Genomic DNA, 13,069 nt, shown 5'->3' on the forward strand with positions numbered 1-13,069 from the left:
TGTAAATAAATGTTATTGTTGTTTACAAAAATAAGTTGTGTTATCGATATATATGAAAGGTTTAATATATTACATTTTTATAGTGATGACCCTTTGTATTACTATTTGCATGAAATAGTTCATTTCTATAGCTACAAAAAAAATTATTCTTTTTTTGAAGATAAATGAAATATAAACAAATTTATTTTATATATTAAATCCAATAATTACTAATTATTTTGTCTGTACACAGTATATCTTTATAGAATGAAAAAGGTAACTATTAAATTTAAAATGAGTGCAACTTAAAATTAAGAAAACGAATCCACATAGTTTCGTTTTCAATATCGTCATTTCAATCTCGTAATTTCTATATCGTAATAGTTTAAATAATTTTTACATAATAAAATGTAAAGGAGGGATGCAATACAAATGTGAATGAATACACACCTATAATTAAATAAGTAGTGCTAGTTTCCAGTGCATTTAAATTTTTAATGAAAATTGCTACATTTTATTTATATTACATGATTCATAAAACTTTTGTGCTTCGAAATATTAAAGGTCTTCAATTTAATACAATATTTAACCTCATTGTTGCGATTGGTCTTTTCAAAGTTATTAATTAAAAAAAAAATGATTCATGAGATTTGGTAATGCAACGTTTATTAACGTTAACATTTGTTATTGTACTTTTTTTTTACATTTGTATACATGTAAAAAACAATATATTAGGGCGGTAACCACGTCATAATATGATCGATTTATTATTATTCTATGTATTATTGAGTATTATAAGTGTTATGCACATAAATAAAAAATATTAACAATGTTCATTTTGATTTGTACATAAAATTATATGTTATTATTAATTAATATGTATTGGCATTATTTCATTGCATAAAATTGTCATAAATTTACTTTTTTTGTAAAAATATCATAATTAATGATTTTTGCTAATAAATAAATTTTCAATTATTAAACAATAAAGCAATTGTATTTATATAAATATAATAATTTTTTTATTTAGAAGACTGAAACACATTTTTATTTTATATATGTATGTTGTATTGAAAGAAATATAAATTTTTAAATGAATAAAACGATAATGCTCCAAACATAATGCTGAAAACTGAAATTAATTATTTTTATTTTAATTTTCAATAAATTAATTTCTGTAATTTAATATACTATTTCTAAATCTTTCTATTATTATATATAGCAATTTATTTGCCATTTTAATATTACGTTGTGTATAATATGATATTATGTTACTTTTGATTTTGACAAAGTTTCATTTGCTTTTATATTAAAAAATCGATTCAAATTAAATAATAATTAAGAATAAATGTGCACCTGTATGTACTATGTTATTTTGAACGTAATTTTTATATTTTATATTCACTATTGAAAAAATGCTTACTTGAAGCTTGGTAATTTATAATAGGCAGAGATACTTACCTTGAAAAATTATACTATAATTTTATAAAATTAATTAATTAATATTTTAAACTCATTGTATTTTAAAAAAGAATTGTATTCATACTAATCACAGATTATATTTTTAATGTTTTGATTTTGTACATAATATGCAATATATTTCTTCAATATATTAAATATGCATACAATTTTACATTTAAGTTTAAATATATTCAAAAGTAATACAAATGCAGTATAATATAAAATAAGAACCTGTTGAAGTCATTCAATGATTCTAATAAGTTATTCAAATTATAACGTCGACTTTAAGAACAAAACATTTTTATTCGAATTTTTGAAAAGTGTTCACTATTCCTTAATGTAACACATCAAAAAATAAACTAAATTACATTATTTATATTTGAATTATTTTGAAATATGTTTTTAAAAAATAATCGAGTCGTACAATTTTTTATATAAAAAAAAATCAAAAAAACCTATTCATTAAGGGAAATTAAAAATTAGAATTACTTAAAACTACTTGAGAAGATTTTGGCAAAAATAATACTAATAAACCATTCAGCATGAAGAATTAGATATTAAATAAATATAGGGCATATAATGGGCAATATAGAATTACACATAAAGTATACTTTGGAATCTAGATACATACAATTCGGCTTTGTATACTATTTTTAATTGAACTATTTTGTATACTAATTTTATTAAAATACAAAATATATTTAAAAATTGTTTCAAATGAATTTTTACTCAAAAGAATATGAACGTCATAAAATATGTTGCGCTATATTAATATGATATTATTAGATTTAATATTAAATATTAACAACAGATGAATTGCAGGTCGCGCAGTTTTTAATCAATATTTTCGAGAACCTCTAAATAAAGTCAATTATTCAAAGGAAAAATTTAACAAAATGTTTCTCGTTTTTCGGCACGAGGGCCCCACTACTTTATATGCATAAATAACGATATAAGTGTTTATAAATACATATTTTTATTAAATTTGTTTAATATTATTTATTTAACTGTAATATTAATAATAAAACATAAACACAATATTATATCATTAATTTAATCAAATTTAACGGTGACTATGTTAGTTAATGGTATAAAATACATTATATAAAAATTATTATTTTTAATTTTTTCTTTCCTTTTTATTTATAATAATAAGTTTAAAAAATAAGTTTAATAAAATAAAAATATGTAAAAATAGAAACTGATAAGTGCAAGTACAGTGTTATTATCTAATCTATATATAATATTTTTCTTATTTATAATATATGTTATTGTTATATTTTAATATATTTTATCATATAGTATACCATATAAAAATATTTGTTATTTCTAAAGTTTATGTAAAACATTGTGCAATTCTCAAGTAATTTCATTAATATTAAATTTTGTATCTATGTACATTTTAGAGATAGAATAACATTGTACTTATCACTGAACTAATTACTAAATAATAACCACCGAACTATGTTATATACTATGTTATTTTAATAATATTTTATTATAATAATTTATCATAATGCTTATTTATGCTGATTATTTGTACGTAGAATCGAATTATTTCTTAAGTAAATTTTATGCGCTTATTTCCCAAATATCTTTCATCAAACCTATTATCAATAAATGAATAAATATCATATTGTACTTTGTTTAAATTTGCATAAAATTGTGGTAATTTTGTATATATGAAAATAATATTTCTCGGCATATTTGATTTTGTATATGATATGATTTTATATTGAAAATAATTATATATAAATATATTATATTTCTTATATTTATAAATCTAATTATAAATATAAATATATTTATGTAGTAATTTGTAATCTTTTATCTAATCCTTACAATCATAAATATAATGATTTTTGTTATAATGTGTTCAATTTTAAATAACAAAGATAAAAAAAAGTAGTTGAAATATTTTTTAAACATGTTTTTATTAACCCATTTAAAAATGCTAATAAAATCAAAATATATTAGGAATAAAAATATGCTAATAAAACATGGAAGAATAAAATCATGTGATTAATATATACACCTTGGAAATTATGAATGAACGCAATTATATATATATAGTTAATAAATAGGATATAAGATAAAATAAATTTATAATATCATAAGTCTGTTTAATATATAAAAATATTTTAAATATAAAAATTATATTAATGAATTACGACATATGAATATTTATTTGTCGTAATCAATTTCGTACCCTAAATAAGAGAAAATTCTTAATATTTTCATGAAATACCCGTCTTTTTTTACGGAATATATTCAGTTAGTTAATGTTTTAAGTTATAATGTTGTAATATTCATATTTTTTATGATTTATTTTGCTCTATATTTTATATATAATACAATGTAATATTTAAGCAATAGCTATCAAATTTATACATATAATATTTTTAATTTGATTTCAACGCTTTTATGTTTAGATAATTATATATAAGTATGTGTATGTTTGTGAATGTGTTGTGAATTAAAAAAATTTGAAGTATCATATTTGTAATGATAAAAAACAACGGAGTAAACATATAGTTTATCATTGCAACATCCCATACACTATTTTTTGCCACTATAAGTAGTTTATGTCACATTTAAAATTAAATAAAACAATTTATTTAGTTTTTGTAATGCTAAATCTGTTTTATATTAAAAATAATGTAACCAATATAGACGAATGCATTTTTATTAATATTTGGGAAATTATAAAAATTATTTTTACTGTTTTTAAATTGTATACTTTTTGAATGCAATTTTTATGTTATATTTTTTGCAATAAGATTCTTTTAATAATAAATATATGCAATTGTAAATCTCGAGTTTTCATAAAATATTGTTCTCTATCTAATAAATATTTACTACATTTATTAAATAAGAATCAACTATTCCTTTAATCATATTATTACTCGTAATTTTAGTTAAATAAATAATGTTATTATTATAAATAGTTTATAAATTCTCTTATTCTCGGATAATTACATGAAAGTAATTAAAATTATTGTTTATTATTCATTATCAGTTTTAGAATGTATTCATGATTAATGGATAATAATACTTTCATACAGCACATATATAGATAAGAAAGTAACAAAATTATTGGGTAGACTGTAAATAATATTTATTTTTCGTGTTATTCTATGTTCATAATATATTTAACACCTATTGGTTCCTTGAAAACGGTGTCCTTGTGCTTTCGTTTACATTTACAAATATTTCAATAAAAATGAATTATTTATATTTTATTTTTTTTATTTCCTATTTTCAAATAAAAATTTAAACCAATTATATTACAAATACTTACTTATCCAAAAAAAATTTAACAACTTAAAATAATGTTACATTAAAATAATTAATATTATTGAATCAATATGTTTTTGTAAACTGTTTAATATTAAATAATACATAAAAGTGTATTTAAAAGTATATTGTTAGATAAAAATATATTATATAGAAATACATGTTTGATGCACTATATTTAAATATCTATTATCGTACAGTTTTTTTTATATTTCATTAATGTTCTCAATTGTTTAAAGCTTTAATGTTAAATCTATGTCCGTTGCTCTGCTTGTTATTTGGTTAGGCCTTTCTGAAATAAGTATTTGTAATTTATATGATAATATTTACGTGAAAAATAAAGAGAGAACAATTTTTTTATTAATGTACTTACTACGTCTAAACATTGAGTTACATGCGTCGTCACAACCTTTTCTACATTCTTCGATAATAGCTGTAGTATATAATATATATATATATATAGCTATAACTTGATTATTTATAAATATAAGATTAACATTTATATATGAATTCTATAATAAAATAAAATACTATAAATACTAAATATTCTCTGTTATTTTTAAAAATATTGGAATTGAATTTGCAAAAAAACTTTTATATATCATAGAAATTTTTAAGTACTTATTAGATTTCCCGAAGTATGTTAAATTAGAATTTAAATATTAAGACAACCTTCTCCTATTACGAAATCTTTCCTGCTTTATGAATTAATATTTATTTTGTATAATGTATAATATATATTGCATAATGAATTATTTATTTAATTAAAATATATCTGACTTTTTGTACTAAAGGTTTATTAATTTTGCAATTACTAAAGTCCTTACGTGCATTAGATCTTTTCAAATATTCGAAAATTATTAATAGCTAATTTATAAGATTTATCCGAATAAACGATACATTACAGTGATTTTAAATTAAATATGCAATTACTATCAGTTTTCTTATTATGATTATAATATACTTAAAATTTTAAATTATAGTTAAAATAGAATAAAAATGGATAAATACAATATATATCGATTTCTATACTACATAAATTAATAAAAGTAAATAAGACCTATAATTATTTATAATATTCTAAAGTAGCAATAATTATTTAACTTACCCTTGCAACCCTGTAGGCATCTAGTTCTAGCATGGTACATAGTTGTTCCTATATAAGACAAAACAATGACAATCAATGAAATATACAAAATTGAAACTAATTAATTAAAAAATTTAAAGCAAGTAATTAGACTGATAATATATAGTCTAAAATTTCAAGATACGTAATTCAAATTATAATTCATCATTTTTCTACATAATTTTCAAATTTTAATCATTTGATGATAATCTTAAAATTTAAAAACAATTTTTGCTATTCATCAACTATTATCAAAATATTTTCTTTTTATTGTAAAAAACGACAGATATCTAACTTAAATATGAAAACTTGTATTTAAAGATTAATTTGATTTAAATTAATAAAGAGTCTTAAAAATATATATTGTGGTTGTGTAAAGAGTTTAATAACTTTATTACTCACTTTAAATTATATACTTAAAGCTTATTAAACAAAAAGTAAACTTATGCATAAAGGCAGATTTACAAATTTTATTTTACTTACTGTAGAATTTTTTATCGCATGATGTATTACACTTATTTTTCATAGTAGTTAGAGCTAAATTGAAATACGGAACTACAGATATTAAAAATAATTAATATCATTTAACATATTTTTAATTAACAATTAATATCATTTAACAATAGGTATTTTATTTTTAACGCTGTTATGGGACATAATTTAAATATTTAAGCATATATTTTAATGTATGATTATTACAGAAATAAAGAAGAAATTAAAGCAATAATGGATATTTTTTAAGTCATCGCTGATGATTGAATCGTTTATTTTCCAACAATTTTCGAAGAATTCTTCAATTTTTCAGAAAAATTTTGGTTTTGTTTTTGAATAATACTTAAAATTATTTTGTTGCACCTTTTAAGGAAACTAAAGTTTAGACGAATACAAATTTTGTATTTATATTCAGATCCTAAAAAAGATAATAGTATGTATACGTTGAATTTTTGTTTCTAATATAAATTATTATAATTAAATTGAATTAATTAATTTAGAGCAAAGTTTTTTAATGTTATGTCTATTAAAATATACTCTTTTATTGTTTATTGTTTTTATTAATTTGAATGAAAAAATTTGTCATCGTTGTCTTTAGTAGAAATTCTTGTAATTCTAGTTTTTTTTATCTGTAATTTTTAATTATTATTTATTCTGAATCAAATTTCACATTTTTCTTTTTAAGTCAACTATATATGTATTTTTGTAATATCTATCGTCACGTCGAGTAGCACACATCTTAACAACTAAAGATGAGTGACGTTGTAACTTATCAACTTGATCACAGAATGCAGAAGTCGTTCATGACTTTTCATATGCACATGTACCGGCGACTAAGAAGACTGATTAACTTATTTGTAGACCTTCCTACCCGTGATAAATACGATATATGAGAAGTGCTAAGAAGCTACAAGTAGTAAAACTCGCAATGGAAGATAAAGGCTATTTATTAGTGCTAGCAAATATAGTCGGAATAAATTTAGTTATATGAAAAAAAATATAATTACGTCGTATCTTAACTATAATTTACATTCTATTTAGATAAGCTCGTATGTCATTGTATACTACATACAAAATTTTAAATTGCATCATTATCAACATCGTACTCGTAATATATGTATTTTTACATTTCTATTTTTTGCTACTGTATTATTTATAATATATTAAAATCATAAAATGTTGCAGCCAATTTCATTTTACTTATACCCTATCTTTATTTGTCCAGCTTTTCTCTGTCTCTTCAATCTACAGATTAAATATGAAAAATTCATTCTTTCATTTCAACTGTCTTTTTTGTCTTGTGTTTTACTCCTCTAATTTTTAAATTTTTTCTATTTTACTCGATACCAATATATTTTATCCAATGTTACACCGCGTTATTTTTTACAATACTTATAATATTCATACATTTCTTTATAATATATAATATTTTTATATATATATTTCATTATTGGTTAATGACAACGAAATTTTTAATGCGATGTATATGAATTAAAATTTAATTATTAATTATTCTTCATGTCTAATTTTTTTTTTTTTTTTTTTTTTTTTTTTAAAAAAAAATTTTTTATTCTAGTACTGAAGTGCTACCTATACAGAAATGTTATATTAAATGTCACGGGTCCCTCAAACTTATATTCATTGCGATAAATATTGATGATGTTTATAAGTACCCGGCATTTTAAATTCTCGCCTATTACATTAATAATTCTTATAATCGTTAGTAGATTTGATATTTTATAAGCTTTTCGAAACAATTTTAAATAAATAAATTTGTATAAATATATTAATAAACATTGCACTAAATACAAATAAACTAAAACAATTTTTTTGTTTATTTTAATTAGTTTTCCATTTTTCCTCGCTGGTTTGTAGAATATTAATATCACATATTCCACTTTTGTACTTATGGAGGTAATTATACTGTATTTTTTATGTAATAATCATATATATATATATATATATATCAGAACATAATAAATTACAGTTAAAAAAATAACATTATTAACAATTATCCATATGTAAAATCATAATTAAATTATTTCTGAGTATAAATGTATTAAAAATAAATTATATTAATATTAAGAATAAAAATTTTCGAGTAACTTATCATATACAAATTTTGTTTTCAATTTAATTTTTTTATTTTTAATTTTTTATATTTAATTTATTTAAAAAAAAATTTGTTTTCATTTTATTTAATTTTTTTTGTTAAAGATATAATTAATATTAAATACTATATGTATTTATAACCAACAATAATACAATAACTTACTAAATTGTTTTTAAAGCTATTGTTTGCTAATAATGGATTAAAGATATAGCTTACTATTACAGCATGCATAACACTCCTCTTTCGTAAAGGTAAGTACTTTGTCTCCTACATAAAATAGAATAAATAAATTAATTTTCTATTAGTAACATGTATATATATATATATATATATATATACAAACTATAAAAATAGTTCTACCTATAATAAATGATACGTGGCATATGAAAAACAATAAAAATAATATTGAAGAATGCATTTTTTCCAATATGTTAAATTACTTTATGTTATTGATTAGAAGTATTTTGAAATTATATCTTTCTTAGGCAACAGTTTTTTGTTCAATAATAAATACGTATAATTCGAGAAGGTAGAATTTTCCAACAAAAATATCATTTTTTAACTTTAATATTTTTATTAATTTACAACTAATATATTTTTAATTATTTTGTTATTCATATTTCGATAACAAAATAATGTTATCGTTAATTGGCTTATAACATTATTTTAATATATTGTTTGTTCGGAAAATAATCCCACAATTTGACTAGTCAGCCAAACGTGCAATAATTAACGTAGAACAATAAAACCCACTAGATGTTATGTGGGGTTGCCGGGCAAGTAAAGGGTGAATGCACTGATTAATAATTAACACATGTCCTTATTATTTCTATTTATTTGAATTGATTTACAAAAGGGTGAATTACAGACGAACTTTATATTTCTTGATAATCTTGTGGTGTTGAAATATATTTACTATGAATGAAGCAGGTTATAATCTATTGAATATTATCACTAAGAGGTTATCGTGATTGTAGTTTTCTGATCGAACACTGGAATGCTATTGTGTTTATCTTAATACGTGTGTAGTTGCCTTTAAATATCGGTCGTAAGAGAGCCGAGATGGAGGTTATGCGAAGCTGTGCGCCATCTGTGGCGGGAACAACTTGCAGTTGGAGGGATTGAGAAGCCAATGTGGCATTTATAGCTGGTCTTGTTCAAGAGTATGTCCGGGAAGCTTCCGTAGTTGGACTTTAATCCGTCCGTCTTCTACATAAGCCGAGAAATCAAGAATGAGTACTAGCTGTAAGGACTTACTTGCAGTGTATCGTGATTTTCCAGTCTCTCTTCGATGGCTTGTTATTACGTTCCCTTGCAATGTTGCAACCCTTCAGTTCTTCCTTGTCTCCAAGTGAGACCACAAGTGGTCAGGTCCCACGCAATCCAGTCTTGATGAGATCAATTCAACTGTACACTAATTCACAATAGTGGAAAGAACTTATTATTAAAACTCAGCTAGCTAAACGACTCATCTCTCCGGTCCTCCTCCGTGAGAGTTGGTCGTGACTTATCCTTCACTGTAAGAAGTATTTGGAAAGAGTAAGTGAGGGTACATTACGTAGTCCCTTCTTAAAATGATTCACTGATCCCGCTCCACTTGGGATCCCTTCTTCCTTTATTAATTAACCAATCAGTGGTTGATCTTGGGTCGCACAATAGATTATGCACGCCTTCATTTCCACTTCCTTCCGGGCTCAGTTCCGAATTTGCTAATTGGGAAAGTGTCGGAAGGTGGCGAGCCTTTTCCATTGGTCACCTCTCTTTGGTTGCCTCATCCCTCTCTGGGACTTGGCTAGAAGAAGGGTCCGCTTGGGCGTGGTCAATTTTCCAATACGATCGACCAGATGTGGCATAGCCAAGAACAATGCAAGCATTGTCTTAAAGGCCGAGTGCGCACGTATGGTCATTGCATGTGTAGTACGTATGGGTTTTCGGTTGCAGTAAATATTTGTACTCAATGCTTCACGCATATCTGATATTCGTTTCGAATCTACTTTGGGGTTCTCCCGGCAGTAAACCCATTAGGTTCTACTGCACTGGGAGTATGAGCACGTTCCGCTAGAGTTTTCCAGATGTTTTATGACACTAGTACAAATAATTATGAGCAGGAAAGTTTTGAAGTCTTAAATACAATTTTCATGACATTACTTGTCAGATATTTTATTGCCTTATTAAACGGAGTCTCTTATTCTCAAACAAATATGATAAATGATGTTTCAAGTCATTTAAAAAGTCAGTTAGCTTTTTGAATTTAAGTACCCTATCAATATAACTGTCTACAAATACGAAAACTTGGAACAATATTTAGAAATGTATGAGATTAAACTTGCCTTAAAAAAAAACTCATTTAGTTTGAATACGAAATACAATTTTAATAAAAATGTTTCTCTCATCATTAAAAATTCTATTTTTTCAGTTCATTAATAGCAAACTATATTTATAAATGAAATGCTTGTTCTTAATACTTGCTTTGCTATAGAAAATTAAATAAATGTAATATAACAAATTCAAGATTTAAATGCATAAAGTAATCGAAAATTAAAATAATTTATAGAAATGAACTTATATAAGAAATTTTATTTAAAGAAGTTTATTTAAAATAAAAAATTTGTATTTACATATAATATCTATAAACGCATCAAATCATTAATAAACATTCTGTAATAATCAACACCACAATGAAGATTGGCTTTTCGTATATCAATTATAGTACCTGTTCTGGGGCATGTTCCTTGGTTAACACCTAAAATAAAACTCCCAAAAATAAGTGGACCACCACTGTCACCCTAACAAGAAAGGTTAGTTTTAATATCTTTATAGTCAGTAATAGTAAAATTTACATGTAAAGAAGACATAGAGATTTTTTTTTAATGTTTTTATAAGCGAATAATGTTTTTTGAGTGTGCATTATTGAAAATTTTAATATTCAAATAGATTATATCATTACATACAGAGTTTATAAGAGCATATGGTTCAGCCAAGGTACAAAGATATCTTTCGCTAATATAAACATAGCGTTGTACAACTCGATAAGCTATAGTTTCGCAGTCGTCTCGTGATATAATTCTCACATTAACTGTATGTAAAATATTTGGGTTTAAGCCATCTGTTAATTTACCCCATCCTGCAATGACAGCATCTAAACCAACTAAATTGCTATTGTCGTCAAATGAAACAAGTGCTGGGATGATTGTTTCATTAACTTGTGTAAGTAACTAAAGTAAGGAGAATTAATATAAATATATAATAAATAGCAATGTATGTAAATATGTAGATTAATTAACTTGTATTATTTCGTATTATATTTATAAAAGTATTAACAGATATTAGATTAATACTATCTCCCCCTCTCCTCCTCTCTCATTCAAATACAATTAATATTTTAATATGACAGCAAATACTAGAATAATATAAAATACAATCAATAATACGTATAAATATTAATTTACTTTTATTATAGCAATGTCATTAGTGTCGAATTCAAGTTCTCTGTTTTGTGACGCAGCCCACAGATTATAAGTTATCCACCAATATATATGATATCGTGTAGCCTGCCTTAAATCTATTGATCCAACAAGTGCGTGAATACTGTGTATTCCCATATTTTCGAAACAATGAGCAGATGTCAAAATATGATCATGTGTAATCAATGTTCCAGTACATTTTATATCATTTCCAAAAAAATTATGGAAATTACTCAATCTTACAATACAAACAACACTAGGAAATTCACCTTCCAACGCTTGTCTAACGTTTCTACCGTATAGTGCTTCTCCGTATTTGAACATATATAGACTGTCTAAAGAATAACAAATCTTTTTTAATTAAATAATATTATTCTAAAATAACAATATAATATTTGCATTTAATATATAAGTCAATATATTTTATAATTACAAAAAATTATAAATCGACAAAGTAAAAAAATAGTTGCCCTCTGCATGTTAAACGAAGACATAATGTAGTGTACTAATCAATGTAATATGCTAAATATATAAACAAAAATAAGTTAGAATATGTATTACAAATGTTATCAAGTATAATGAAACAATATTTATTTTTTATTATGCATGTAGATAACTAAATAGTTAAAATTAAAAGTATATTATATTTGAATTACACTTTTAAATTTTTACAAATATTTTACATGCTTTTTGAAGAAATTAAAAAATTTATGTTAAAAAGCGTAATTTAAAAAATATAATTATATATAATTTAATAGGTCTATTACCAATAACAAAATTCAATAAATTTTATAATTTTGGCATATAAAATGAAAATTTATTAATGTTTCTATCCAAAATTAAATCATTCTCCAGATGTAAGTACTTCTTGTTTATTAATTAAATAATATTTCTACGTTATCTAATATTTTATACAGTTTATAAAAATGTGTGCAATTATATTGATGTAATTTGAAACTGCATTCATGATCCCTATTTTTCTTAAATCATAACATTAAATACTTTTAGCTTGTACTGAAAATGTTTATTTTCATTTAATCATATATACGGATGGTGTTAATCTACCTATATGAGAAATTTTAATTCTGTATATATCTATAGATATAGATGTATATATATATATATATATATATATAT

General features: G+C 22.9%; 1 protein-coding gene and 2 long non-coding RNA genes across 3 annotated transcripts; all 3 read right to left on the reverse strand.

Moving 5' to 3' along the window:
- Positions 1 to 4,908: 4,908 nt before the first annotated feature.
- LOC105366413 (uncharacterized) lies at positions 4,909 to 5,941 on the reverse strand. Its single transcript, XR_913003.1, has 3 exons — positions 5,846 to 5,941; positions 5,111 to 5,170; positions 4,909 to 5,029 (listed from the first exon to the last, which is right to left on the reverse strand). It is a non-coding gene; the product is annotated as an uncharacterized LOC105366413 (long non-coding RNA).
- Positions 5,942 to 6,387: 446 nt separating this feature from the next.
- Positions 6,388 to 8,872, reverse strand: LOC105366414 (uncharacterized). Its single transcript, XR_913004.1, has 3 exons — positions 8,829 to 8,872; positions 8,685 to 8,735; positions 6,388 to 6,400 (listed from the first exon to the last, which is right to left on the reverse strand). It is a non-coding gene; the product is annotated as an uncharacterized LOC105366414 (long non-coding RNA).
- A 1,916-nt stretch (positions 8,873 to 10,788) lies between these two features.
- LOC105366485 (trypsin beta-like) lies at positions 10,789 to 12,249 on the reverse strand. The gene is made up of 4 exons (XM_011504943.1): positions 11,918 to 12,249; positions 11,420 to 11,683; positions 11,106 to 11,254; positions 10,789 to 10,798 (listed from the first exon to the last, which is right to left on the reverse strand). The coding sequence occupies exons 1-4, from the start codon at positions 12,068 to 12,070 to the stop codon at positions 10,789 to 10,791; spliced, it is 576 nt and encodes a 191-aa protein (XP_011503245.1). The 5' UTR covers positions 12,071 to 12,249.
- Positions 12,250 to 13,069: the final 820 nt, after the last annotated feature.

The sequence above is a fragment of the Ceratosolen solmsi genome, unplaced genomic scaffold, assembly GCF_000503995.2.
Source record: "Ceratosolen solmsi marchali unplaced genomic scaffold, CerSol_1.0 scaffold4, whole genome shotgun sequence".
Classification (NCBI taxonomy): Eukaryota; Metazoa; Arthropoda; class Insecta; order Hymenoptera; family Agaonidae; genus Ceratosolen; species Ceratosolen solmsi.

What these genes read in the sequence shown, in the direction of transcription:
- LOC105366485 (XM_011504943.1), bottom strand. Translation starts at nt 12,070, where the DNA reads ATGGGAATACACAGTATTCACGCACTTGTTGGATCAATAGATTTAAGG. An exon ending in ATGACATTGCTATAATAAAA is followed by an intron (nt 11,684 to 11,917) that starts GTAAATTAATAT and finishes TCCTTACTTTAG; the next exon opens with TTACTTACACAAGTTAATGA. An exon ending in CATATGCTCTTATAAACTCT is followed by an intron (nt 11,255 to 11,419) that starts GTATGTAATGAT and finishes CTTTCTTGTTAG; the next exon opens with GGTGACAGTGGTGGTCCACT.